Raw genomic sequence first — 26,142 nt, 5'->3', positions numbered from 1 at the left:
TCCCAGGCTTAAGTTTTCTCCTGTGTGAGGTGGTCTTGGCCATCTCTGCCATCCAGTAGGTTCTGAGTGTTGCTGGGACGCCAGGGCGAGGCTCAGGAGCAAGATCTCAGAAGGGAATTCCATGGCAGGATCTCTTCTGCTGAGGCTCAGCGCTCTAAATTGGCGCTTCCATAGTAGACACGGTTCTCCCCCCCCCCATTTTTTCAGCAGCCCCTCCACTCAGCCGCTTCCTCCTTCTACGTCTGCTTCCTCCTCCTCCAGTGCAGGCATAGCCTCCACACCTCCCTCATTCCCTTCCTCCTTTGCAAGCTCCCTGCATCCCCGCGTCTCCTCCTCTTCCTCCCAGGAAGTAACATGCCCTCCGCGCGCCCACCTTCTGGCCCAGCCGCAGCCCCAGCGGGCGCCCCCTCCCCCGCCAGGCGAGCGCAGCGCGGCGGCCCCGCGGGCACACGCTTTCCCATACCTTACATGGACAAATGCGTGCAGGCAAAGTCAGGAATTCAGGCCCCTGACGTCAGCCTCCAGCTCTCCGGGCACCGCACGGGAGCCCGAGGGGAGGGGGTGGGGACGGTGGGGAGGAAGGAGGGGGAAAGGCACCAACCAGCAGCCGCTCCAGTCCTGCCGAAGTTTCACTTTTTGTCTGTGGGTCCGCTCCCGGCCCCGCGCGAGCTTTCCCGGGATAAGTAGCGTTAGCGAGCAGGGGAGAGCCGAGCGCTGCAAGGTAAGGGCTGGCTGCACGGCCCGGGGCGCGGGGCGCGGGGCGCGGTGCGGGGCGCGGGGCCGGGCCTGTCCGGGGCCGGGGACAATGGGAGGGGGAGTGCCCGGGCACCTCCTCCTTCGCCTCTGCCTCCGCCTCCAGCCGCCGCCGCCGCCGCCGCCGTCGCTGTCCCGGCTGCCTCCTCCCCGAGGTATTGTTGCAAATCCTCCTTCCTTCCCCCCACCCTCTGCTCGCGGGCGCCTCGGGAACCCCCGGCCCTCCCCGGGCGCAAGCGCTCCGGGGAGGCAGGAGCGCGGGGCGCAGGGCGCGGAGCGCGCGCCCAGCCCGGGCCCCAGGGCCCGCGGTGCGGAAGTGCCGGCCGCGGCGCAATCACGGGGTGCACGCATGGGGGAGGGGGACCCCGAGTTTTCGGGAAGCGCAGACCTGGGGCTGGGCGGGGTTGGCGCCCTTCCCTGAGCGCCCCCAGCCCGGGCTATTCAGGGCGTCCAGGGGGCGGGGCCACACCCAGCAGCTTGGAGCTTTCGCGGAATCTCAGTTGTCACAGCCGAAAGGGCCTAGGAACCCGGTAATTCGAGTCCCCCCATTTTACAGTCGGCTCAGTTGAGGCCCAGAGAGAAGGAGGGCCTCCCGGAGTCACTCTCGGGAAGCCGAGCCAAACTGACATAGATGGTTCCCAACTCCTGGTTCTTTTTCTCCAAGAATTTCTCCAGCACCCACTGTGTGCTACGCTCTGTGCTGGGTGTTCGAGCTCAGAGAGGGTGTTGGGGCCCGGTCCCTTCCCTCAGGGAGCGCACAGTCAACCGTGGCGCCCAAACTGACCGGAGATAAAGTGCGGAGTGCGGCGAGGGGTGGGGCGGGGAGGGGGTAGGCATGGGTAAAGTTCGGGCGCTTAAGGAAGGGAGTTTGATTTTACGGTTTGGAGGGGCCGCGCTTGGTCAAGGCTTTGAAGGATAGGGGGTTTCCTGAAGCCAGCCAGGGACAGGAAGGCCATTAGTGCGGGGGTGGGGGTGGGGAATGCAGAGCAGAGAAGGCTAAATAAAATGCGGAGAGTGGAGGCGAAATTCTAATTGTGATTGTTGGGGGCTTAGGATTGGATGGAGGGTGTCCATGAGATGAGATAGAGTGGAACTGTGCCTGAGTACTCGACAGAGCGACGCCTTTGGGACTAGGGAGTACTCCGGGAATTGAAAGGGCTCTCTGGTTTCCCTTCCCCTCCCAGGAATTCACTGTCTTCCTGCCCTCAACCCAGAATGCAAAAATGTAGGGTCATCTTTCCTAGTTTCCTAGTTCCTAGTACCATACTCACTTAACTTGTTTCCAATACCCTTTTCTAAATTGTCTCCCAATGAAACTCATTCTCACTAAGGTGTTAGTGACTTAATGGCTTACCTTTCCTAGCGCTTGTGCATTTTAAGAAAGTCTCAAAACAGTAGGAGGGAAAGCCCCTAACTGCTCCCCACCCCCCAATTTCTTACTGTCCCTCACTCTTACAGGTAGGAAAACAAACATAGAGGCCTAGAGGAGGTGGGGGCTAGTTCTGGAGCCTACAGTGAGTAATGGTGGATGGTAGGGCCCTAGAACTTGAAATAGGGTTCTCTCCACTCCACAACCAGCCTGCCTGCCTGCCTGCCTTCCTTCCTTCCTAGTTCCTGCCCGCTCCAGGGGTCAGTTAAAAGGAAGAGTGTGTATCTTGCATTTAATCTTTGCAAGGCAGTCCTCCATCCACAATATCAGGCTTTTAGAGTTTAGACTGTGGACTCTAGACGGGAAATGAGTAGTTGGGGTTAGCTGTCTGTTTGAGGATACAGGCCTTGGCCCTTGGGATCATGCATTAACCCAGGATCCAACTCCTTGTAAGCAGTGGATGGGCCTGGAGTTGGCTTTGGGGATGGTTCCAGGGACGAGAAGCTGAGTTGCTGAGCTGTTTACTGTGACTGGGACTGAGTAGGACTTTGTGGTGACATATTCTGATGGAGAAGTCACTGTTCTGGGAAGGTAGACAGTTCTAGGCAGTGATTGGTAGAGAGGAGTCTTCATTATGAAGGGGGTTTGGATATGACTTGAAGTCCTCTTTTGAGGGTTTTGATCAGGCTGGGACATGATTGAGAGGTGGAGAAACTGGCATGGGGAGGAGTCCTGCTGCCCAGTTCCAGCAAAAGAGGCAATAATTTGGCCCCAGAGTATTCTCAGTGTGTGTTCGTTCATTCATTTACTTGGGGTATATTACCAAGTACCTATTATGGGCAGTTGGCAAATATGAAAAATTTGTAGCAGGTTTCTGTATTTTACTGAGACAAATAAATTTTATTTCATCAATTCTAAAACACACTTCACATTTTAATATGACTGAAATTGGGTTCTCTTATACTCACAGATATGTCATGGCTGAGCAGTTTTTCATTCTAAGTTGATAATGGTACATCTTAACAGTTGATGGTTAGATGTGATAAAGTTTGTTCATTACACCCTTTATGAATGTGCAGGGCTCTGCACTTGAGGGAACAGTTTCCCATCAGATAGTCCATTTGGATATCAAACAGTCCCCTGAGAACTGGCCTGATGATACTGTCATCAGCATGTGAACCTGTGCCCAAGGTCACAGTGCTAATTAGAGATGTGCTCAAAATTACAGCCTAGAACTTTGATCTTGGTGTTAATATGTGACTTTACTTCACTGTGAGCCTGACACTGGTTAATTGGGAACAGGGAAGAGTCCGGTTGGATTTGATTTCAGAGCTATTACTTAAGATGCTGGGGTAATGATGGGTTTTTGGTCAAGACAGAAGATGCCTGGTGACCTGGTAAAAGCAGGACATGGAACATACAGCTAATTTGTACATAGAAAGGAGAAGAGCAGTGTGTGAGGAGCACAAGTTTTGCAACTGGGTGGCTCTGGGAGTGAAAAGATAAGGGGACACCACCCCTGTCCTCCTTGAGGAGCAGAGGTGTGTGCGTGTGTCTGTATGCTATTATAAGGGTATGTTTTGGTTGTCTGCACTGAGGAGGGTAGACTTCAGGTGAACAACCACAGAGGGAGTGGTGTCTGAAGGGAATCTTTAGGGCTGAGTGGGACTTGCCTATGTGGAAGAAGGACAGGTAAGATACGTGTGTGTGTGTGTGTGTGTGTGTGTTAGGCAGATGCTGCCATAGGGAAGGTTTACGCATGAGGCTGTGTTTGGAACGAGCAGTGTGAAGGGGGCTGTGGGAAATAGAGATTTAAATTTAAATTTAATTTGCTAAGTAGATACAAATTTACCTTGTAGGCTAAAGGGTCATTACTTGCTTCTCTAGAGACTGACTTGAGAACGCACTGGGGGTTCTAGAAGAGTCGCTGGAATTAGGTATTTGGATGGTAACACAGGAAGCATAGTAACGCGTTTGGTAACTGTTTGAATGACCCTGAGACTTTGACCCTGGTCAGTAATTAGGAGTCCTAGCGCAGTGTGTGCATTGGTGGGTGGTTGGGTGGGTGTGTGTTGGTGGGGACTTTTCCTGGAACATGGCATTGGAAGGTCGCACTTTGCTGGAAGAAACCCAGGTGAGGAGGGAGGAGGTAAAGCTGTGCTGCAGGTGGGAACCTGCTGTCTGGGTGGAAATCTGAGGGCTCAAAGGTATGTATGAGCTAGAGGTGAGGCAAGGGAATGGAAGTGTGTTAATGGGAACCTGGTCCACACTTCCTGGATGTGTGGTGTGAATGGCTGGTGTTTTTTTTTGCGGGTCACAGAAATGAGACAGAATGCTGACATACTGATGAGGACTTCACGCTCCTCACTGTCTGTGAATAGGGTGGGTGAGTGGCAGGAGCCTTAATGGGATTCATGCCTGGCAACAGGTGGACCACTGAATTGAAGCTGGAAAACGTTTATCTTTTTATCATTTTTTCTTAATAACAGTAGTAATAATATAGCAATAATTTTGACAGTTTTCTGAGTGCTTCCCGGGTGCTTATGTAATTCTCATACTGGTTGATTAAAGGAGGCTTTATGATTTTTGGTCTTATTTTGCAGATGAGAAGATCAGTTTTTGGTTAAGTAAGGTCACACAACTACTAGTAACATGGCTAAATTTCCAGCCTTTTCCTGATCTATAGCTTCTTCACTGTTCTCTGTGTCCACAGAATGGATTAAAAAAACATCACATCAGTGGTGTTTTTCAGTGTTCTTCCTTGGAATTTAATTCAGTTCATAGGCACTGGGCCGGGTGGGATCAGAGCTGAAGGTCTGAGTACCAGAACAGACTTCTTATTTCCGCCTGCTGCTGCCCAGCCCCTTCTCTCTCAAGATACTACCATTCCCTCTACCCACTGGGTGGTCTTCTCTGCTCAGACCTAGCCAGACAGAACAGAGCCTCTCTGGCAAACCATCTGCACCTCCCCCCACATCTTCCCTCCTCTGCGCTCTATAGTTATAAGGCTTTGATGTATCCTTAGAGAGAGGCAGTTGGGGCAATAAAATCACTCAAGTAGGGAAGTGAGGGAGGGTCTTGATCCCTGTCCTTGCCCTTGACCTGTGGCTCCTCCCGTGATGCTGGGTGTCCTCTGAACTTGAGCTGAAGAAGCTACTGTTGGATCCTGCCTGCCCTTCCTCTGGCCATGCACACTCCTTCCTGCAAGAAGGCTTTCCGGCTCAGCACTCAAGTTCTTCCTGTGGCCCACTGCCTCAGGTGAATCGTTTGCATTTCACTGACTCAGAGATAAAGGCATTTTCAGGTGAGGAGACAGACTCTAGGAATGGCACTCAGCAAAGTAAACACTCTCATCGTTGAATCTCTCTTGGTCTCTGGTGCTCCGAAGATGTTCAGGACTATTTGTTCAGTGAATGAACAGCATTTACTGACACAATAGAGGCACCTGTCACGACCTGACTTTATATATTCGCTAATCTTTGTCCCCCCCTCCACTTTAAAATAATCTTCCTGAGGATTGCAGAAATGTCTGCTTTGTTAGTGGCCATATCCCCAGGCCCAGAAGAGTGCCTGTCACATGGTAGGCGCTTGGGATGCATTGGTTTGATGAAGAAAGGGATTGATGTAATTCACTGCAACCACAGGGGAGCAGTAATGGGGGGAGAGGGACTTTGATTCATTTGGAAGCTTGAGCCCTTGGAGACTCAGGACTGGATGGAGGACCAGCTAGGCTGTGGCCAGCCCAGGCTTCATTGGCATTGGGTAGTCTCACTGTCAGGGTGAAGACTAGGGCCCGGCAGCATGGGGCGGCGGTGAGGGGGATCTCTCAGCATGCCATCCGAAGGCTGAGTGCATTTCCAGCTGCTTTTTCGCTTTTCCTTCCACAGCCAGGTGGTCCTACAGCCCTTGAACCTTCCTCCGTTTTCTCAATCCATGCATTTGCCTGTGCCGTTCTCTCTGCCTGGAGTTCCAGGCTGGCCAGAGTCTCTACCTGTTATAAACCTATGGCCCTTTATTATTTATTTATTTATTTAAAAAGATTTTATTTATTTATTTGATGGAGAGAGAGAGAGATCACAAGTAGGCAGAGAGGCACGCAGAGAGAGAGAGGAGGAAGCAGGCTCCCCGTTGAGCAGAGAGCCCAATGTGGGGCTTGATCCCAGGACCCTGAGATCATGACCTGGGCAGAAGGCAGCCGTTTAACCCACTGAGCCACCCAGGGGCCCCAACCTATGGCCCTTTAAATTCAAGGCCCAAGCCCACCTTGTGCCACCAAGTGCCACCTTGTGCCACCAAGCCATTCGTAGACTCCTTGCCCTCTTGTCCCCCACATGTATGGGTGCTCACATACACCTCAGTCTCTTGTGCTCAGTGCAGCCCAGGGGTGCGGTGAGATTAACGTGTGCCAGACAGAAATGCTGGGTACTGGCTGACAAAGACAACTGAGGCTGGGTCTCCGCGGCTCTTTATTAGAGTGTAGGAGAGAGACGAAAATAGAGCAAGGTAAGGAAGGCCCTACTAGAGCGATGCACACAGGGCTGATGGGAGTGGTAAGAAAGGAGAACAGGACAGTGCTCATGGAGAAGACATTGGGTTGGGGTTTTGAAGAGTGAGTAGGAGTGCATATGGTGGTGGACAGAGATGGTAGAGTTTTCCAGATAGATGGACCTTGAGATCTGCATATTGTCCTGAGGGCTTAAAGTGTTTGGTGAATGGCAGTATGCGTGCAGAGCTTAAGGTGAAAGATGGGGCTGGCTCGGGAGGATTAGGCAGGAAAGGGCTGGCAGGAGGACTAAGGATGATGGCAGTTGTGGGGGGCAGGGGGGCTTTTGTTACTTATCAAGCAAAGAAGGGTTTTGGTGGATCTGTGCTTCACAGAACAGAGTGGTAGCAGGTCAGGTGCAAAGGGAGGGAGCCCCTTTAGGGGACGACTGGTCCGTTCTAGGGTGGGTGATAGGGTGCCTTCACCAGCCTGGCAGAGAAGAGAGGGACAGACGGGTTCCAGGAGCTGTTTGCTGTTAGAAGCAGATCAGGCAGCTAAGTTCCTACTCTTGTCCTTATAAATATTTGCCAGGTTATCAGCCTTGGCTGGAAAATACTTTTATGTGACCAAAGTGTATGGGCAGTGGAAGAAGCTTTGAGCAGGTAGCCAGTTCTGCCTGGGAAGTGTGGGCTGGGCCCTCATGGCTAGAGCGACCGGATCCCTCTTTGGACAGGTGAGGAAGCCGAGGCCCTGGGAAAGGGACACACTGCCCTGTCACATCCTTGTCCGCTGAGCTGGAGTTGGGCCACAGCCTGTACTCCCAGGCCAGGCCAGATCTCTTTCAAAGATGGGTTTTTTTTTATTTTGTTTTGTTTTATTTTTATAAGTTTTGCTTTCTTTCAAAGGTGTTTTACCTCTGATTCTGCTGAGTCTGGCCTGACACATTCCTTCTCTGGCCTACCTCCCCCCTCCCATCCCCCTAACCCCCTCTCCCAGCCCCCCATCCCCCACCTCCAGGGCTTTGCTTTGGAGAATTTGGGAGGGAATATAACTTCGAGATCACTGTTACTGGGCTTGAACCTTGTACTTTGCACTTTGAAACAAAGTGATGAAGAGGATTCAGTTTGAGTCTGTGCGAGGTTGAGGATTGATTTCTTTTACTGCCATTTATGTCCTTCTCTTTTCTTCTTTCTTTTTTCTTTCTTTCTTTTTTTTTCTTTTTTCTTTTTGCAAGAACCAAGGTTCTGACTGCAGGATCACTTTAAGGCTGCTTGCCTGTGAGAGCCTCCCCAGCCCCACCCCTAGCCATCATCCCCTTTCAATTTTCATTATTTTTGCTTGCATAAAGGTTTTGGGGCTGCCAGTATTGGGTCCATTACAGGGTAGATCCTCTTGTTTTCTCCTTCCCTGTTAAACCCACCCTTCACAACCCATCTCACAGAGCCCATTAGTATTGCATTGCCTTTGTAGCACTTTTTATGGGACCGATGCATTTTCCAATCATTTTTAGAGCTCCCAACTGCAATCCGAGAGATGGGTTAGCAGTATTAGTTGTATCTATAGAGTGTGGGAAAGAGCTCGGGGTGAAGCACCTTTCGATGGGGTGCTCCGTTTTGTCTGGCAGAATGAGATCAGACTCCCATCTCCAAAGCTCTGGTCCTGCTCCTTAGTTTTCACAGGTAAGCATGAGAAATTGACATTGACAGGTGAGTCCTTCCTTAGCAGGCCCTATTACACAGGCAAGAGACTGTTAGTATTATTTCACTGTGTGCTCGTTCCTGTTCGCTGCCTGTTTGTGTAATTCTGGAAGGCAATTGAGAATCGGGTCGGAGACCCCAAAAGCCTGAAGGTCTGGGCTATCACTTTGGCAGTACCATCACCAAACTTACTGGTGTATGAAGAACAGAGACCTCTGTTTGAGCCCCCCACTGGCGCTGTGGTCTTAAGCCAGTTCTGGAGCATCCCTGAGCTTTTGTTACCTTCGGATATCACAGTACGTTGTGAGAACTGAAGGAATTTCTCTAACAGTGCTTCAGAAACTGTAATGCAGCAGGTGTTGGGGCAGTTTCTGGGGCCGAGCATGGGGTCTGGCACATGGTGAAGGTCCCTTGCCCTCCTGGTGGAGGCGGTGGGGAGTAGACCCAGACAGCTGTTCCAGGTTCGAATAGTAGCTGCACCGCCTGCTGGAGGGTGCTCCCAGGGGTGGTCGCATGCGCTGACTTCCTCATTTTCCGACTTCTTAGCGATGAGGGCATCGCTGTGGAGAACAGCGCACCCTGTGAAGTGGGCTGAGTGCTGCCGACAGCCACGGTGCTTCCAGGCTAAGCAGTGGCTCTTCTTCTCTTGTAACTGTCCCAATCTCTCATGGGACTTGTTCGTGTGGTGTCTGTGCCTCGCAGCCCCGCAGGGTTGGCCTCTGTCACGATAATTGCTTGTGTCCTGGCCTCACTTCAAAGCCCCCCGTGGTTAAAATGGAAGGCTGGTATGGAGGGGTTTTTCTAGTCCTCTCTCCGAAGCTTGTGTGGGAACCTTTCGAGGCGTAGGTCAGTGAGAGGGTCAGGACAGGGTGGGGTGATTTAGTGACCTTCAAGGAGTGTGTTTTGACCTTGTCCCACCCCTATATAGGTACCCTTCCTGCCATAGTCATCGTTGACGTTCTTTCATCACTCAGCTCGTAGCGGGCAGATCAGCTGCCACGTCCAAGGGCTTTGGGAGGTAGAGGGCCCGACCCCCTTAGAAGATGGCTGTGGGTGCATGTAGTGTGAAGTTTTTGGCCTCTTTAGAAGCCCGCTTGGTGGATATTAAGGAATTCCTGTCCTTAGTATGAGCCTCCGTTTTCTGGTCTGTAAAGGTGGCCGCAACAACCATATTTGGCTAACAAGTAGAAGGACCCCACTCTGGTCCGCCCAGCACAGCCCTGGCTTATGTCCGTGTACCACTGCAAGACTGATAGTGACCCCTTTCACTCCCAAAGGTGTTCTGATCTGGAGGATCGATGGTATGGTTGCCCCACTTGTAGGTGAGTTTCGAGGGAGGTCGTGTAAGAAGTAAGCATAAGACTAAGCCTCCTGTCATCATGACTCAACAGACACCCACTGTTTTTGTTAGAGGAGATGCTATGTGCTCAAGAAACGTTGGTCCAGTGACCTACTTTTGTAAGGTAAAGTTTGAGGATGTCAGAAGAGGTTGTCAAGATTGTAGGCATGTAGGGTTGGTCAGGGTTGATGAAAATGTGCTCATGCCTGTAAGAATGTAAGAAGGTGCCAGCGCGAGAGTGGTAGAGTAGGGGACAGACGGGGTGTGCAAGTGCATGGGAATGGGTGTGGGAGTTTGTTGGAGGGGCTGGGTCTTAGGTTAGACATTGAAGGACAGGAAGACTCAGTTTAGCATGCAATGGGGCAGTTGAAATTGCTGTTGCTATTAAATCTAAAGAAATTAGATGGATTCTCTGTCTGTGGGTCCACTCGAACTGGGTCTTTGAATCATTTATTTTCCCTTCATTGGCACGTCTTGATAATGATCTCAAGGATCACTGTGGAAGCCCAATGCAGTACTGAATTCTGTGCCAAGAAGTCACCAGAGTAACCTGCCCTTATTCTTCCTAATGAGTTTCCACTGAATGTGGTTCTTACTCAGTTCCCAGGAAGCAAAACAAAACTTAGTTGGCACCTGGAGCTCTTGTCTTGTTTGGTATGAAAACGAACCATTTGCAAGAAATGCAGCAGGGAGTGGCCACCCACAGGGCAGGGTGTGGGGGCCCTGACCCATGGGAAAAGCAAACCAAAGGGACCTGGAGGTTAAGAGCACCTTTTCTTAGAATGAGGTGAAAGGTAGGTCAGCTTTCCAGATGTCTGGTCATTTCCAACCTGGAAACCTCTTTTCTTGGCCATGGCCTCACAGCTTTACTTGAGGAATCCTAGGGTTCCAGTAACGACAGTGGGGCAGGACCTTAAAGATACATTTGCCCATTGATCTGATGCACCCGTACTCATTCATTCCACACCACGTGCTGAATGTACCTGTGAATGAATGAGTGAAATCTAGTCTGGGTTCTGGGGATGGAAAAATGCATGCAAGAAGTATCTAGTGACTCATTTGGATGGTGACTAACTCTAGGGACCAGGGGGAAACTTCACAGATGAAGAGACTGTCACTTAAGTGGGCTTCAAGGGATGCGCGGGAACTTGGTGGGCAAGAAGAGCAGAGGGTAGTTGAGTGAGGGACATTGTGTGGCAGAGACGCAGAGGTGAGAAAGTGCTCAGTGCCTTGGAAAATTGGGGTCACTGGAGCTGGACTGCATCGCACAGAGGCCAGGGCAGTGAGGGTGTAAAGGTGTGGTGGGGCTGAAATTGAGAAAGGTCTTGATTGCTCAGGAGATGAGGCTGGGCTATGAAAGAGGTATCTGTGTTTTAGGAAAATCATTGGTTATGGTGTGTGGGCCGGGGGGGGGGGAGGGGGGTGGTCCTAGGCAACATGGACTGTAATAGACCAGGCAAAACCCAAAGGGAGCTGAGTTAGGGTAGAGGCCATGGACATGGCGGATGTTTCACAGGTTAAAGAGAGGTCACCTAATCTCGTTTGAACAAGAGGAAACCCAGACCCTGAGTAGGTGAGACATGCAAAGTCCAACAGCCCGTGTTCCATCATAACCTCCGGGTGATCCCATCCTCGCTCAGTGTCCGTAGACGGGTGACAGAGTGCACGGCTGTGGCGGTAGCTGTTTGTCAAGGGGAAGATCTCTATCCCTTTTTATCTTTTCAGAATTCCATGAAGTCTCTTGATTCTGAATAGAATTGGTTCTTTCTAGAGTTACTGAATCTCTAATCATTGGGGATAGTCAAGCAGTGGCTGATTGGAATGATAGTGAGAATTCAGGTATTGATTGAAGGTTTGATGTAGAATGTTTTTGAGGTCTGCCAACCCTGACTTCTTTTTTCATACCCCTCCCTCCCTTCTCCCCTCCCTCCCTCCCTTTCCTTCTTCCTCCCTCCCTTCCTTTCTTCCTGGAAATAGATGCTTGTAACCATTCTTACCTGGGGGGCCTCCGTCCCTTTGGCCTCTCAGGATCATCTTAGCTAAATTGGATCAATTGCAGAGAAAGCTGAAAATGGATGATGAGACACTAAGTGTGGCGGGCTGTAGTTCATGCAGGGTATCGAGGGAATGACCATTTTGGTGCCAGTAGGTTGATACTCACCAGGGAGATTTTTTGGGCCTAGACTGGCCTGCATGATCCTGATCAAGATGGAATATGGTTACGACTTTCTACCAGTCACCATTTTTATAGTGCTTTACAGCTAATTGTGTGTTTTCCTATGAATTATAGGCAAATCCTCACAACGGTGCTGTGAGTAGTTATTTACTGTCTGAGTTTTACTGACCAGGAACGGGAGGAGAGTAAGATTAAATGACTTTCCAGGGGCCCAGGCTAGTTGGATGTTGAACCAGGACTTCAAACTTGCGTTTTCTGTTGGCACCATTTCAGATTCCTTCATGCTAGCTTGGGCAGATCCCTGAGAGAAGCTGTAGCTTCTGTTGATACTCCTGTTGCTTGTGGATCCTGATGTGTGGCGAGCATTTAATGAGTGTTTGTTGAATGAATGTGTGAACGAATGAATTATATAAACGAAGTAATAAATGAGAATTTGAGTTTTAAGAATATGTCTAGTAATGAAAAAAGCAAATTGAACTCGTGTAAACATTCTTCAGTCTGTTATCAAAAGACAAAAAGAACTCATTTAGAATACATTCACTCAGCTCCTTAAACAACAAAAAAAATCCCTCCTACCAAAACTCTTTCACCTGAAACCTGTCTCTTACCTCTTACCAGACCATAACCTGAATCTTAACCCCCGCGAAGTGTGTGTCCACTTCTTTGTATGTGTACAGTATTTCCACTTAATATTGTTATAAAAAAGTCTAACTTTTTTTTTTTTTTTGGCCTGGGCTTTATATTTTATCTTTTACATAATGAAATTTGTGGAAATTTGTGGAACATAATGGATTTGTGGAAATTAATAAACCCTGCTTTAAACATTACCTGTGTGGACAGTAGGATAGTTTTCAGTGTAAACACATTACATGCACTTCGATATGTTAAAAAATACAGTGTAAACATCAGTGGACGAATAGCTCTTACTTCCTTCTAAATTGTTTCCTAAAGACACCTGTTTCTTTGTCACTTCCAGGTAGCCCTGACAGCGGTTGCCATTTTGTCCCTTGCATTATGTGTTCTTGCGAATATATTTCTTATCTCCTCCGGGATGCAGTAGAAAATGCAGGGGCGCCTGGGTGGCTCAGTCGGTTAAGCCTCTGGCTTCGGCTCAGGTTATGATCCCAGAGTCCTGGGATCGAGCCCCGCATCGCGCTCCTTGCTTGGAGGGGTGTCTACTTCTCCCTCTCCCTCTGCCTCTCCCCCTCGCTTGTACTCCCTCGTGCACTCAAATCAATAAAAAAAATCTTTAATAAAAAATAATAAAAAAAGAAAATGCATGGATGGTTGGGGAGGCAGGTTTCGGGTTCACATCTTGTCTCTGCCACTTGGTAGTCATTATAACCTTGTATTGGTTACTTAGCCTTCTCCATGAAAGGGGATAATAATACCTTTCCCGTAATGTGGTTGTGGAAGGAATTCTGTGGTCAGTGTAGTAAAGCAGCAGCGCTTGCCCTGTGGTGCCTGCTGAAAAGTGTTATCTCTGTCCACTTTCTCTGTGTCAGCCCGCCAGATGACAAGACCACCAAGATCTTTTCCCTGTAACGCATGACCCATCCCAGGGACACCTTTAAAAAACATGTATCGGCTGACTAAACAAGTTTCAGTTCTTTCAAAGAAGAATTATTGGCCCGAAATAACTAAATATCTCTAATGCTTTTCATCCCGGTTGCCACGCAGCCTGTAGCCGACTCCTTTGCAGTGTGGGATTCTCCTTGTTTCTCTGTATCTTCACCAGGATTGAATTGTATAACTTGCATTTGTCTTTGCTAAGTTAATATGTAAGAAATGGTATTTCATTATTGTTTTAATTTGCATTCCTTTAATTCCTGAAAAACTTTCCGATGTCGTAGCTGAGAGTGTGTTTTTCCCTTGTGTCATTTGTCAGTAGTACTTAGGTGGGCTGGAGAAGCTTGGTATGAAGGGGCTAGATGTGTTTAGCGTTTCGTGTTGCCTCTTCTTTATTCATTCGTTTGGTCAGTGTTCATTGAGCACCTAGTCCACGCCAGGCACTGTTCCAAGGATTACACATAGCACAAGGAAAAACACAGTGGATAAAGTCCGTGATCTGCAGTCCAGCCTTGTCTTTTAACATGCGGGTCGCTGAGGCCTTTGGAAGAGTGAGGTTAATTCCCTGGCAACATATGGTGCACTCGGTAGTGGAGCCAACCAGTTATTTTTACTGTGATTTCATACGTTTTTATATCAGTAGCCTTTTAAGCCATGGGAAGCATCCTGGAGATTTCAGAACGGTGACATTTACACAATGTCCCCAACCTGAACCTACGTTGAGAAAGCAGACACCTGATTTTTGGTTTCGAAAATATGATCCCTGCAGTCTTATTTAGGTAGACTCCTTCCTAGACTTCTCTTCCTCTTATATGTACATTCATTTTCAAATGAATAAACTTATTATTAAAGGCTCCTGGATGGCTCAGTTGGTCAGGCATCTGACTCTTGATTTCAGCTCAGGTCATGATCTCAGGGTCCTGAGCAGAGCCCAGGTCAGGCTCTGTGTTGGCATGGGGTCCCTTTGGGATTCTTATTCCCTCTGCCATCACCCCCTTCCCCGCTCTCTTACTCTTTTTCTCTCTCTCAAGTAAATAAGCAAATCTTTAAAGCAGTACTAGAAAACAAAATAACCCTAATCCGGGCAGTTTGGAACAAGTGTGAACCTTTTTGGACATGTTTTTGGTAAATGGAAATAACAGATGACATATTTCTCTATCAAATAAAATAGTCAATTTAGATTTAATAAGGCAGTTATCGTCAGGTAATAAAAATTCAACTAACTTGCCATAACTATCTTGTTTAAAGTCAATTAAGAGCCTCATATTCCTTACTTGCTGGGTAAAATTTAATAGAACTTCAGTTAAGCATTTATTGCTTATTTAATTCAAAATTAAGTTAATCACCACAGTTGGTAACAACCACTGAGTATTTAATTAACATTCAGCAAACTATCTTATTAAGTCTAAATTAGATACAGACAAGTCTTGTTTATCCCCATCAGTCTGCAAACACCATTTACCTACCTCCTACCCCAAAGGGCCTTGGGTTTTCCCATGGCTTTCCTCTTCTGATTTGCCAGCGTCATTTTCTTCTGGTTGGCACAACTTGGGGAAAGAAGGAGGGAAAGAAGTAGGAGTCCATTGTGTTGTGAGGACTTCCTGATTAAGGCAGAGATGAGGACTTTCTGTTCCATCCGTTCTGTTCTGTTCCACTCGTCAGGAATTCCTGAGTGCCTTCTTTGTGCAAGACATTCCTGTAGGTGCGTAGGAAGATATAGAGGAAGTTATGTCGACGTATTTGGCTTTTCATTGTCTCATCTTAAAAATGAGATGATTGGGGGCACCTGGGTGGCTCAGCGGGTTAAAGCCTCTGCCTTTGGCTCAGGTCATGATCCCAGGGTCCTGGGATCGAGCCCCGCATCGGGCTCTCTGCTTGGCTGGGAGCCTGCTTACTCCTCTCTCTCTCTCTGTCTGCCTCTCTGCCTACTTGTAATCTCTCTCTGTCAAAAAAATAAATCTTTAAAAAAAAAAAATGAGATGATTGGGCTTAGTGCATTCATTTAGCACATTTTTATTGACCTATGGTTTGTAAAGCTCTTTGCTGTGTGTCAGGGATACTGAGATGATTTGGAAAAGGTCCTTGCTTTTCAAGAAGATACACAGTCTAGCAGGAGAGGTGCAGTAGAATAAATATTGGACAGCTTGCTGAAGTGCCTTAGAATACTGTGATTCTGTGAGGTTATGTTGCCCAAAGTCTTAGGACTGTTGTATGAGAAAAAGGTCCTGTAGCCAAGTTAGTTTGGCAACGTTCAAATTAAACAAAATTAAATGGGTATCTTTACCATGGGGCTCTCTTAGCCTTTAGCAACCTAATGCACCCTGTGACATTTGTTTCTCAAAGTTATTTGATCAGAGAGTCCCTGTATGACCCAACTCCTGCTTTTTTTTTTTTTTTTTTAAATGTCCCTCTAGGACATTTCTTAGGCTTAGTGTTCCTGTGTGCTTTGGGAAAAGCTACTGTGAGCCATGGAGCCCCTGTAGCCTCTGAACCTGGGAGGGGTGCTCAGACGTGAACCCTAATCATTGATCCAGGTTGGAAGTTCTACTCTGTGGGAACGGCATGCTGACACAGTGGTTGATTTCAGATGTGGATACGGTGTGGCTAGGGCTGAGGGTGTGATAATCAGAGCAGGAGGGCTGGGCTCGTGAAGGAGGGACCATTGCATAAGTAGAGGGGCCTGGGAGGTTGTCAGAAGTTACCAGGAATGGGACAACTGTGAAATTTGACCATGATTGGCTTGGTTGAGAAGCCCTTAACCCATGGACACAACTTAAATGAATCCTCGTTACAGCCTAAAATAGCCTAAACTCTAGAGAGGCAGGAGGCAGCAGGGGTTTTGGTGCAGAATTCTGCTTTAGGCCTTGTTCCAATTGAATGATTGTCCATCTGCAGAAGCCGTCATTTCTGTAAAATGTTCTGACGCCTTGTCTGGGGCAGAGCCTCTGTCTGTGAATCCCAATCTCTCTCAGGAGCGAGTCGGGGTTCCTTCATGGCTGGCCTCATTTTGGCAGGTCTCATGTCCACGTACCCCATCACATGCCCTTTCTCCACCTTCCCTTCCCCTCCAGCTTCCCTTGTTCTGATGAATCACCTGTCGTCATTTTTCCTCCTTACCCTTTTGTTTCATCGTTTTCATCTAAGTCCAGCTACCTATTTATATTCCTCCTGAAAGTCATCTCTTTCATTTAAAATGTGATGCTACCAGTTTTCTCATTGGCAGTTGCAATCAGCAGATGGAACATGCTAGATAAACTGGAGGACAGTACATGGATCCGGCCCACAGTGTCATGGAGATCTGACCTCAGGCTGTGCTCTTTCAGTCTGCACCTGTTACCCATTGTTGTATGGAAAGGAGCACAGGCAACAAATGGGGAGATCTGGGTTGTATTTCTTTTCTTCTTCTTCTTTTTTAAGAAGATTTCCTTTCTTTATTTTAGAGAGAGAATGGGGCAACGCACTCCTGGGTTTTCAGTATGGATTCCCGGGAATCTAGGAAAGCTAGTTACCTGGGAAGCTGAAGCTTCTTTGGCCCTCCTTGAAAAGGCAGCTTGAAGGGCGCCTGGGTGGTTCAGTCACTTTAAGTGATTGACTTTGACTTAGGTCATGATCTTCGGGTCCTGAGTTGGGCTCCCTGCTCAGTGGGGAGTCTGTTTCTCCCTCTTCCTGTACTCTTTCCCGCCTTTGTGTGCTCTCTCTCTCTCTCAAATAACTAAGTAAAATCTTTTTTAAAAAGGAAGAAAGGGCAGCTTTCATGTTTCGTTTCACCATCCACCTGGACAGACATGTCCTCAGGCAGCCTGGTAAGTGACAGACAAGTGGGCTGGTGGTACAGATCATCTGGAGCGGTGTGGCTGAGAGCACAGGACACAGCAGAAGCCCAGAGAAGTTGGTCACATGTAGAGAGGCCATTGATAATGGCTGTGAGGTTTGGTTCCACTCCCAGAAAGATTTTCAAAAGGTAGGAATTTACCTTGAGAGTTCTTTAGCTTCCTATTTGTATTAAACATGAAACTCACCTTTTGGTCTTTTTCTAGCCTTTTGGATTTCCCCAGTTATGTATGCCTACTTGAAAAGTCCAGAAGTATTTGGAAAGGTTTGATTGGAGTAGTACCTGAGAGCATGGGCTCTGGAACTAGACTGTGTCCTGGCTCTACCATGGATACCCTGACTTGTTACTTCACCTGTGTAGGCCTCTGTGGCCTCATCCATAAAATGGGAATAACAAAATTATCTATCTCCTTGTTGTGAGGATGAAATGAGTTAATACACATCAAACCCTTGGAGTCTGAAATATGCTAAGTACCCATTAAATATTAGCCGCTGTTTTTATGTGTTATCCTTACAGTCAGAAAATTGTGATTTGGAGAAGGTGTTACAGATGAGTGGATTTTGGCGGCCGGGGGGGGGGTGATTTGGAGAAGGTGTTACAGATGAGTGGATTTTGGCGGGGGGGGGGTCTACTTTTTTTTAGATTGTATTTTTAATTAATCTCTACACCCACCATGAGGCTCGAACTCACAACCTTGAGATCAAGAGTAGCACACTCTTCTGACTGAGCCAGCCAGGCGCCCCCTGGGTCATCTTTTTAAATAAACTGTTAATTTTGGAGTTGTTCTAAGTTTACAGAAAAGTTGTTAATGTACAGAGAATTTCCATCCACCCCTCATCTGGTTTCTCTGATTTTTGGTGTCTTGCATCACCGTGGGCCATTTGTCAAAACTAAGAAACTGACATGGGTCCATTGCTAGTAACTGAACTCCAGCCTCTGGATTTCACCAGTTTTCCCATGAACATCCTCTTCTCCAGGATGCAGGCCACGGTGGCATACTGCCCTTGGTTGTCCCATCTCGCTCACTTAGTGTGTCTTTGAAGCTGACATCTTATACAAGCGAAGCAAGGATTCTTTATAGACCAGCCTGTTAGAACCTCTAACGTTGAACAAAGAAACTGAAGCTGCTGTGAATGACATGGGGCCAAGTGGGACCCACCTTCGTTGCCCTCTTCTGCTTCTTTGATTTGAAGGGGCTCTGGCAAAGCAGGGCTTACATATCCCCATGGTACAGCCTTGTTTTGGGGAGAGGAGACTGAGGCCCCAAAATGGAGAGTGACAATGCTGGGCAGAGCTGGGAACCGGGAGAAGGTCAAGAAAGGATCGTGGCAGTGCCCTGATCCTGTCCCTGTCACTGAATGAATGAGTGAGCAGCAGTCAAGGACTCCTTATCTGTAAAGTGGGTTCCGTGGTCAGTGCAACCTCGCAGTCCTGAATGCTCACACGTACTACAGTTGGACCTTGTGGAAATGACGTGAACCGAGGTGCTGACTTATAGCGTAGGCTGACACACCGTAGGTTCTCGATAAATGTTTGGAAAAAAGAAACCTCAAAAATTAGGAAACTTTATCCTTAGAACGTCTGTCACGAAGACTGGGACAAATCGCGGCAAAACAAAGAAGAGTCATTCATAAGGAAATCTGTGACACTCAGGAATGGAACCAGCGTTTGAGCTTCTGATAAGCGGGATATACTGTCTGTTTTTATTCTTGGAGGCTTTTATCATACAATACTACATTATGTTGCAGTCTGACTTTCACACAAATTGGATCCCAAAACCTCTTACAGGAATTAAAAATACAAACTCGTGGGCAGTATGTGTTTTATAAATTACAGAAAACAGTAGTGTAAAGACATGGCATAGTAAGTATAGTTAAGCCTGCAGCAGGCACTGATACCCAGGAGGAAGACATGGCGGAGGCAGCTGAGAAGGCCCGGGAGCCGGGAAGACGGATGAGGAGAGCAGGTGCGCTTGTGGCGCTCCGTGCCAGGAGAGATGGAGGGAGGCCATCTTAGCGGAGAGACTGCAGGAAGAAGCTGGGGCAGTGGAGGCAGTGCGAGAATCCTAGTGATGCCAGCCCTCTGTGTATCCCGAAAACATAAATTTTTTTAAATTTTAAGGACTTTATTCGTTAAGAATGGTTTTAGGGTCATGGCAAAATCGAGAGGGAGGTTCAGAGATTTCTCCTGTCCCTCCTTCACGCATAGTCTCCCCCACGAGCCACAGCCCCCATCAGAGTGGGACATGTTTGGCTGTGGAGAAACCTATGCAGACATTTCATTGTCACTCAAAGTCCATACTTTACGTCAGGGTTCACTCTTGGTGTGGTACGTTCTGTGGGTTTGGACAAATGCGTGATGACGTGTATCCACCACTGTCATACAGCGTATTTTGCTGCCCTAAGAATCCTCTGTCATCTGCCTGTTCTTCCCTATCTCCAGCTCCAACACCTGGCAACCATTGATCTTTGTGTCCAAGGATATCCATTTAGGGTCTTGTTGAACGGGACCAACTGACTTTTGGAATCGAATCTCCATTGCCTTTGCTCACTCTTGCCTGTGTCACAGCATTTCCTCAGTCTAGATTGCTGTTCCCTGCCATCATCACCTGTTTGAACTTATTTCAGGGTCTGACACCTACTCTGTGAAGCAGGCCTTGCTTTCCACCTTTTGCCCCTAAGCAGGAAATAATCACTGCCTCCCATCATTCATTCCTGTCTGGAATCTGGCAGACATATGGCAGACATGTGTTGAATGGATGGACAGGTGCACAGATGGGTAGATGGACAGGTTTGACATTGTCCATAGTATGCTCAAACTTAGTACTTTTAGAATAGGTTTTAACTTGCTCATCTCTGCACGCCTCAGGGCCAGCACTGAGAAGATGCCCTTTTGTCCATCCATTCTTTCACATACCCCCGACCCCCCATCCATCCACATACCCATCAACCTGCCCATCTGCCCACCCATCCTGCATCCATCCATCCATGCATCCACCCCCTACCCTCTCCGCCCATCCATCCATCCACCCATCCATCCATCCGTTCATTCCACAGTAGACTTCCAGGCACTATTTCAGGGTTGTAGCCATGAATGGTCCGTTTGTTGATAGTCTACATAGAGAAAGTGGTATTCTTTGGGATGTATTTTTATACCTGTAAGGTTTGTCTGTAATTTTTCTTTTTCTTTTGACATGTGAGGACTAAGGAAGAAATGGTTTGTTTCATCTGCACATGTCATCGGTGTTCAAAGCAAACGCTCTCTCATTCCTTCAGCCGGCTTTGTACGAAGAGAGCTCACTGGGTTTAGAAAGGCCCTGTCTCTCAGAGTATGTGGCGGTTCCTTACTGACTTGCCTTGGGGATAAATGCCCTTTCCAGTGTTTGAAAAGATGGTGCCAGGACGCCACAGTGTTCCTGGTAGGGCTTTCTTGCTAATGTTTTTACTTTTACTTTTTAATATAGTGACAGAATGCTTACCGCTGAGGTGGTAAATGGGAAAAAGAAGTGCAGTGGAGTAAACTGTCTGTTTCGGTATTAATCACAGGAGGAAGCATCAGTCCTGGCCAGATGAGAGAGCCAGCTGACTTACGTTCATGCCAGGTGGAAATCCGAGTGGCAGAATCGGGAGGAGTTTGATGGCGCCGAGTTGGGGAAGCTAACGGTTCTCTGCGCAGCAGGTCTTCAAGGATCAGAGAGACCGTGTAGTGTCACGCTTCAAAGCTGAAGGAGACCAGAGTCACCCTGGGGGGTGTGCTCCGTGCCCCCACGCCCGCCGATTCGGGCAGCCTCCCGGGCTGTGCTGAGGCTGATGGGAACCCCTGACCTAGTCTAAACCTTTGGTTTGTTTCCTAGAGATGGGGAAGTGAGACCTGGAGATGAGTGGAAAAGACTTGTCCAGAGTCACCTTGCTTACAGGAGCAAAGCTAGAGTCAGAATCAGGAATCCTGACTTGCAGAATGTTCCATCCTGTCACCAGAGACAGTCCGGGAACTGTGCTATTTTTAGTTCTCCGGCAGAGGGACAGCTGGGTTTCGTTTCACCGGCGTTGCCTGATCTGGTCACAGACTCTTTTTCAGGCCCTCCCACTTAGCTCTCTCCAGCTCTGTGTTCTTACTCAGTTAAACCACATCTTGACCACCGCTGTGCCCTAGGAATCACACGGCAACTGGAAGTGGTACATGTAGCCTTGGGGGGGTCGGAAGCCAAGGGCGTCAGCTACTCTAACCTTGACCAGGTTACCAGCTCATTTTCTAATCTGAACACGAGGACGGTACCACCTCCTGGAGCTGCAGGGAAAGTGCCAAGCATGTATCTGCCCTCAGTGACACTCTGTGGCTGTTAGAGCGGGTTGCAATCATTTTTACTAAAGAGGACAACTGTGGGCCTGAGCTCTCATAGGAGGGGGCTTCTGGGGTCTCGGAAGCTGGGATTTTGTGGAACAAACGCATGGCTTCAAGTTTGGAGGACTGGCTTTCAAGCCCTGGCTTTGTCACTCACTAGCTGTGTAGTCTCGGGCAAGTCACTGGACCTCTCCGAGCTGTGATTTGAAGCAAGTAGACTTAGTTTATGTAAAAAGGCAGCATAAGGAGCAAAAGGAAGGATGGAAATTGGGAAGAGGTGGAAATCTGTTTACGAGGTACAGGTTTGGGTGGGTGGGGAATGAATGTGACTGAGGAGGGGCTGGTGGAAGGTGCTGGTGGCCTGAGGTTCGGTGTTGGAAGGAGCAGCGGGCTTGGGGGTGGTCCAGTGATGGCTGAGCAGGCCAGCCTGCCCAGAGAGGGGTTTGTCCACAGACCAGGAGAGATGTCATCACTCCCATGTCAGGGTCAGTGGAGAGTCTCTGGAACTGGGAGGGAGGGGGGAATGAGGTGAGGTGGGCACCGGTGTTGGAGCATGACTGGCGAATCTGGCCAGGATGGTGGCATTTGCTTTGGACTGGGGCCTTGAGGCACATTCAGCGGATGGGCCAGCCGAGTGATAAGACTCAGGATTGACCTTGACACCTTGGTTGCTGGGTTTGGTGAGTAGCAAATAGATGAGATGAGATTAGAAAGGTACTGCATATGATTGCTGTATCTTTCATGATTGGTTCAGTCTGGGAGAGGCCTGGCTGCAAGTTGGGATGGTCCCGGGGAAGAGAAAGATAGGATCTCTCACAAGCCTCAGTTTTCTCACCTGTAAAATGGGGATGATGCTGATGTCATCTATCCTGTATGGATTAAGGACTAAAACATAGTTGATTTTTGATACCGCAGGTTTGAACTGCTTTTCACTTTTTTGAGGATTTTTTTTTTGATAAATACAGTACAGTATGATAAATGTGTTTTCCTTATGATTTTCTTAACATTTTCTTTTCTCTAGCTTACTTTGTTGTAAGAATACAGTATGTGATACATGTAACTTATGAAATATATGTTAATTGACTCTTTATGTTATCAGTAAGGCTTTTTGGTCAACAGTAGGCTGTTTTGGGGAAGTCAAAAGTTATGCACAGATTTTTGACTTTGTGGACGTTGGTGCCTTTAAGTCCTGCGTTGTTCAGAGGTCAGCTGTACTTCTCCGTGGGAAGACCTTTCTTGCTTAAGGGACACCAGAGCAGTGCATGCCATCCCTGTTACAGGGAAGATCAAAGAGCAGGAGAAGAATGAGGGGTGCAGGAGGACTCCGGGAGGTCATCCTAGGGAGGATGGTGACAGCTGCTGCCCATGGAAGGTCAGGGATGCTGGGAGGGTGCAGGGTTTAGGAGCCCATGGAAATACTGCTCAGCTGGGCTCTTTGAGTGCATCCTCTTCTCTCAGAGTGGAGCTCTCGCCACGGCTGGGCCTGGGGGCTGGGATGGGGGACCCTGCAGCATCCTTAGTGCACCAACGCAAGAGGAGCCAGGCTCGCGTGCTGTCGCTTGGACAGTGTCAGGGCCGTGGGTGGAGCTCCCCTGTGCTTGTGGAGATCTGGGGATTCAGCTCATGTCACTGACGGGGAGAGGATGGGGAGAGCCAGGGAGGTACGGTGGGAGGTTTGTCTACAGCCTGGTGATCCCCCTCCCCCGCAGGAGATGCCTGTGCTCTGTAAGCCCCTCCCTTCCTGCCGCTCCTCCTCTCTCTGGCTGTCCTGGCTCCCCATCACGCTGTACCCCAGTGAAGCCCACCATCTGTTTCCCTTCTCCACACTCCTTGGCTGGTTTCTGTTGCCTGGGGACTGCTCTAAGCACCTTGGGGTGGATGGCTGCTGTTTGCTTTTCCAAGGTCCCAGCATCTCCCTTTTCTTTAGGTCATAGCTCAAGACGATACATTATCCTTCTTCCAGTCTTGTCTTTTGCCCATGGCATGAAACCACTCTTCCTTGGCTGGCATTAGACTGCTGGTAACCATTTACCTCTGTGGCTCTCTTAACTCTAGGTCTCACTGCTGGACAGGCAGAGGGAGAGGACTGCAGATGGCTTTGTGTTTAGCTGGTGCCTTGTGCATGAGCAAGGGACGCTGTGGCCTCCACGGTTACTGGCTGCCATTCCAGGGACTGACTAAATAACTCACTGGTTCTGCCATCTAGGAGGCTGTGGTCTACACAGGAAACAGATATGCAAACAAAATTGGGGCAGTGGGTGACGTAGCCGGTGGGTGTGTACCGTATGCAGAGGAAGTGCCCCAGCGGCAGGGTAGCGGAGAGATCCCATCAGGTGCTTAGGACATGCACATGGGTTTGGCCACTGAGAAGAAAAAGAGGTGTTTTGAATACACCGATGTGGGCCCAACATAGCCACGTTCCTCCCCATTCCCTGTCATCGTAGAACTGGGCTAAGCCCCCTCCCCGGGCTTGTGAATTTGGGCTGTCTCCAGAGTGAAGCTTCTCTTGGGCTCACATACGTACCTTGGATGGCACTGAGAGCCTCTCAGGTTCCCGCCTCAGCCCTCCGGCTCATTTCCGGTCTCAGCCTGGTGCCCCTGGGGCTGGGATGGTTGTCCAGACTGGTGTCTCTCCCTTGGTTTCCGCTGGGATTCCAGGGCCCCTGCCCTTCTGGGGGGTTCCGATCTGGGACGTGCTTGTCTCCCCCACGTGTGCTATGCACTTGGACTTTCCTCTCTTGTTCTCGTATTTCCATTTAAAGCCCTCTTGAGCAGGTCTGAGTGTCTCCTGCCAGCAGCATTCCTCCGGTTTACTGGAACCCCACTTCTCGTGCGGCCAGGAATGCAGCCGCTCCGCAGCCTCTTCTGTCCTCGGAGATCAGGACTTTTGGCTGGAGCAGTGACTGGCCTGGCCCTCTCTTATCTGAGCCCCCTCACCCCGCCTGTGGGAGGCTTCCTTGCCCTTCCTCCTCTGTGCCCGGTTTCGTCCTGCCTTGGGTCCCATCAGAAGCAACTCAGAGGGCTGGCTGGGTCTGCTTTAAGGAGGAAGTCGTCATGGTCCCCTAGCAGTGCTTGGGACAGTAAGGACGTTTTGGTTGGACTTTCCCCAGTTACTTTTATTCCTAGGCACAAATATATGCGCCGCTGTGTTTGGATAATTTTTGGTAGAACTGCTTTATGAGTGGAACGAAGTGAAAGGCACTCATTAGCTCCCAGTTTTCTTCCTGCTCTGCTCCCCATGGGCCACTGCAATCCCAGACTCTGCTTTAGGGAAAGCTTTCTCCCCGCAGTGTCCCAGCTGGCCTCCTGTCTTCTTGCTCACCCTCTCCCATGGCCCCTGGGGAAGTCCTTTGCCTGGTGCACACCTCCACCCTGCTGTGACCTGACTCTGCGCTGGTTCCAGGATGGTCTCCGGCGAGCCCCTTGCCAGCGTGCTTCAGCTGTCCTGAGTGTGTTCCTGGGCACACTGCCTTGCACGCCCCTGTGTCTTAGCACGTGTGTTCCCGTTGGTCCCGAGGACCCTTTATTTCTGTCTGATGAACCCCTGCTCGTCCTGCAAAACGCAGCACAGATGTCTTGCACCTCCTCTCAGTCCCCCGAGGAAGAAGTGAAATCAAAATATAAACCTAAATTTTATCGCGTGCCATATTGTTCCAAGAGTAGTATGGGCTCATAGTAAAGTATTTCAAATACACGGAACCAAATAAAGAAGGAAATGAGAATCACTCATAGACCCACTCTTTATCTTTATTTATTTATTTATATAAATCTGTCTAGATGCGAGCACTATTTTTAATGATCTTGAGTAGTCCTTTTCATTACTTTTTTGTACATTTGCATTTTGCTGACTTGATGTCTTACCGTGTAGACAATTTTATATCTATCCACTTCACCAGACAGTAGCAGGAGCCCTTTCTCAAGGCCTTAGGAATTATTCATACGTGTACTTTTTTTTTTTTAAAGATTTTATTTATTTATTTGACAGATAGAGATCACAAGTAGGCAGAGAGGCAGGCAGAGAGAGAGAGAGAGGAGGAAGCAGGCTCCCTGCCAAGCAGGGAGCCCGATGCGGGGCTCCATCCCAGGACCCTGGGATCATGACCTAAGCGAAAGGCAGAGGCTTTAACCCACTGAGCCACCCAGGCGCCCCTCATATGTGTACTTTTTGATGACTGCATATTATTTCATCTTCAGAATATACCATATGTTTAATCCTTTTTTGTTGGATAGCTGACATTTGAATTTCTAGTTTTTCATTATTGTAAACAGCACTGTGATGAATGTCCTTTTTACAGAATTCTTAACGTGTACTGCTGACTCTAAGGTAGATTAGTGGGACATGAAATTTCTTGCTCAGAGGGCATGAACTTTTTCACCCTCAATTTCAGAATAACTCATGGTCACTGAAGAAAATTAGGACCATACGGGAAAGCATAAGGAAGAAAATCAAAACCACCTGTAGCCACTTGTAAAAACTCATGTGAAATTTCGTGTATAATTGCACGTGTGCGTCTCCCTATCTAGCCCGGGGATTGGCTGGCAATTTCTGTGAAGGTCCGGATAGTAAATGTTTTAGGCTCGTT

The 26,142-nt window shown here is 48.7% G+C and overlaps 1 protein-coding gene across 16 annotated transcripts in view; it reads left to right on the top strand.

Annotated features, from left to right (window-relative positions):
* The first annotated feature begins 114 nt into the window (after positions 1 to 114).
* The window catches only part of LOC123940120 (LIM domain containing preferred translocation partner in lipoma), a 660,801-nt gene continuing 634,773 nt past the window's right edge, over positions 115 to 26,142 (top strand). For 6 of the 16 annotated variants that reach the window (XM_046002572.1, XM_046002583.1, XM_046002570.1 and 3 more), the window contains exon 1: positions 590 to 908. Coding sequence is in view for 2 of the 16 variants with exons in the window: in XM_046002569.1 (XP_045858525.1) it covers positions 122 to 721 (600 nt within the window). In the remaining 14 variants the exon portion in view is untranslated. Of the gene's footprint in view, positions 909 to 1,261; positions 1,284 to 3,793; positions 3,815 to 4,298; positions 4,330 to 26,142 lie in introns of those variants that run through there. The other 10 variants (XM_046002569.1, XM_046002568.1, XM_046002586.1 and 7 more) reach the window with 8 other exon arrangements.

Source organism: Meles meles, chromosome 4, assembly GCF_922984935.1.
Source record: "Meles meles chromosome 4, mMelMel3.1 paternal haplotype, whole genome shotgun sequence".
NCBI classification, from domain to species: Eukaryota; Metazoa; Chordata; class Mammalia; order Carnivora; family Mustelidae; genus Meles; species Meles meles.
Note: the sequence above shows the minus strand (reverse complement) of the source record. Positions and strands in the feature narration are given on the sequence as shown.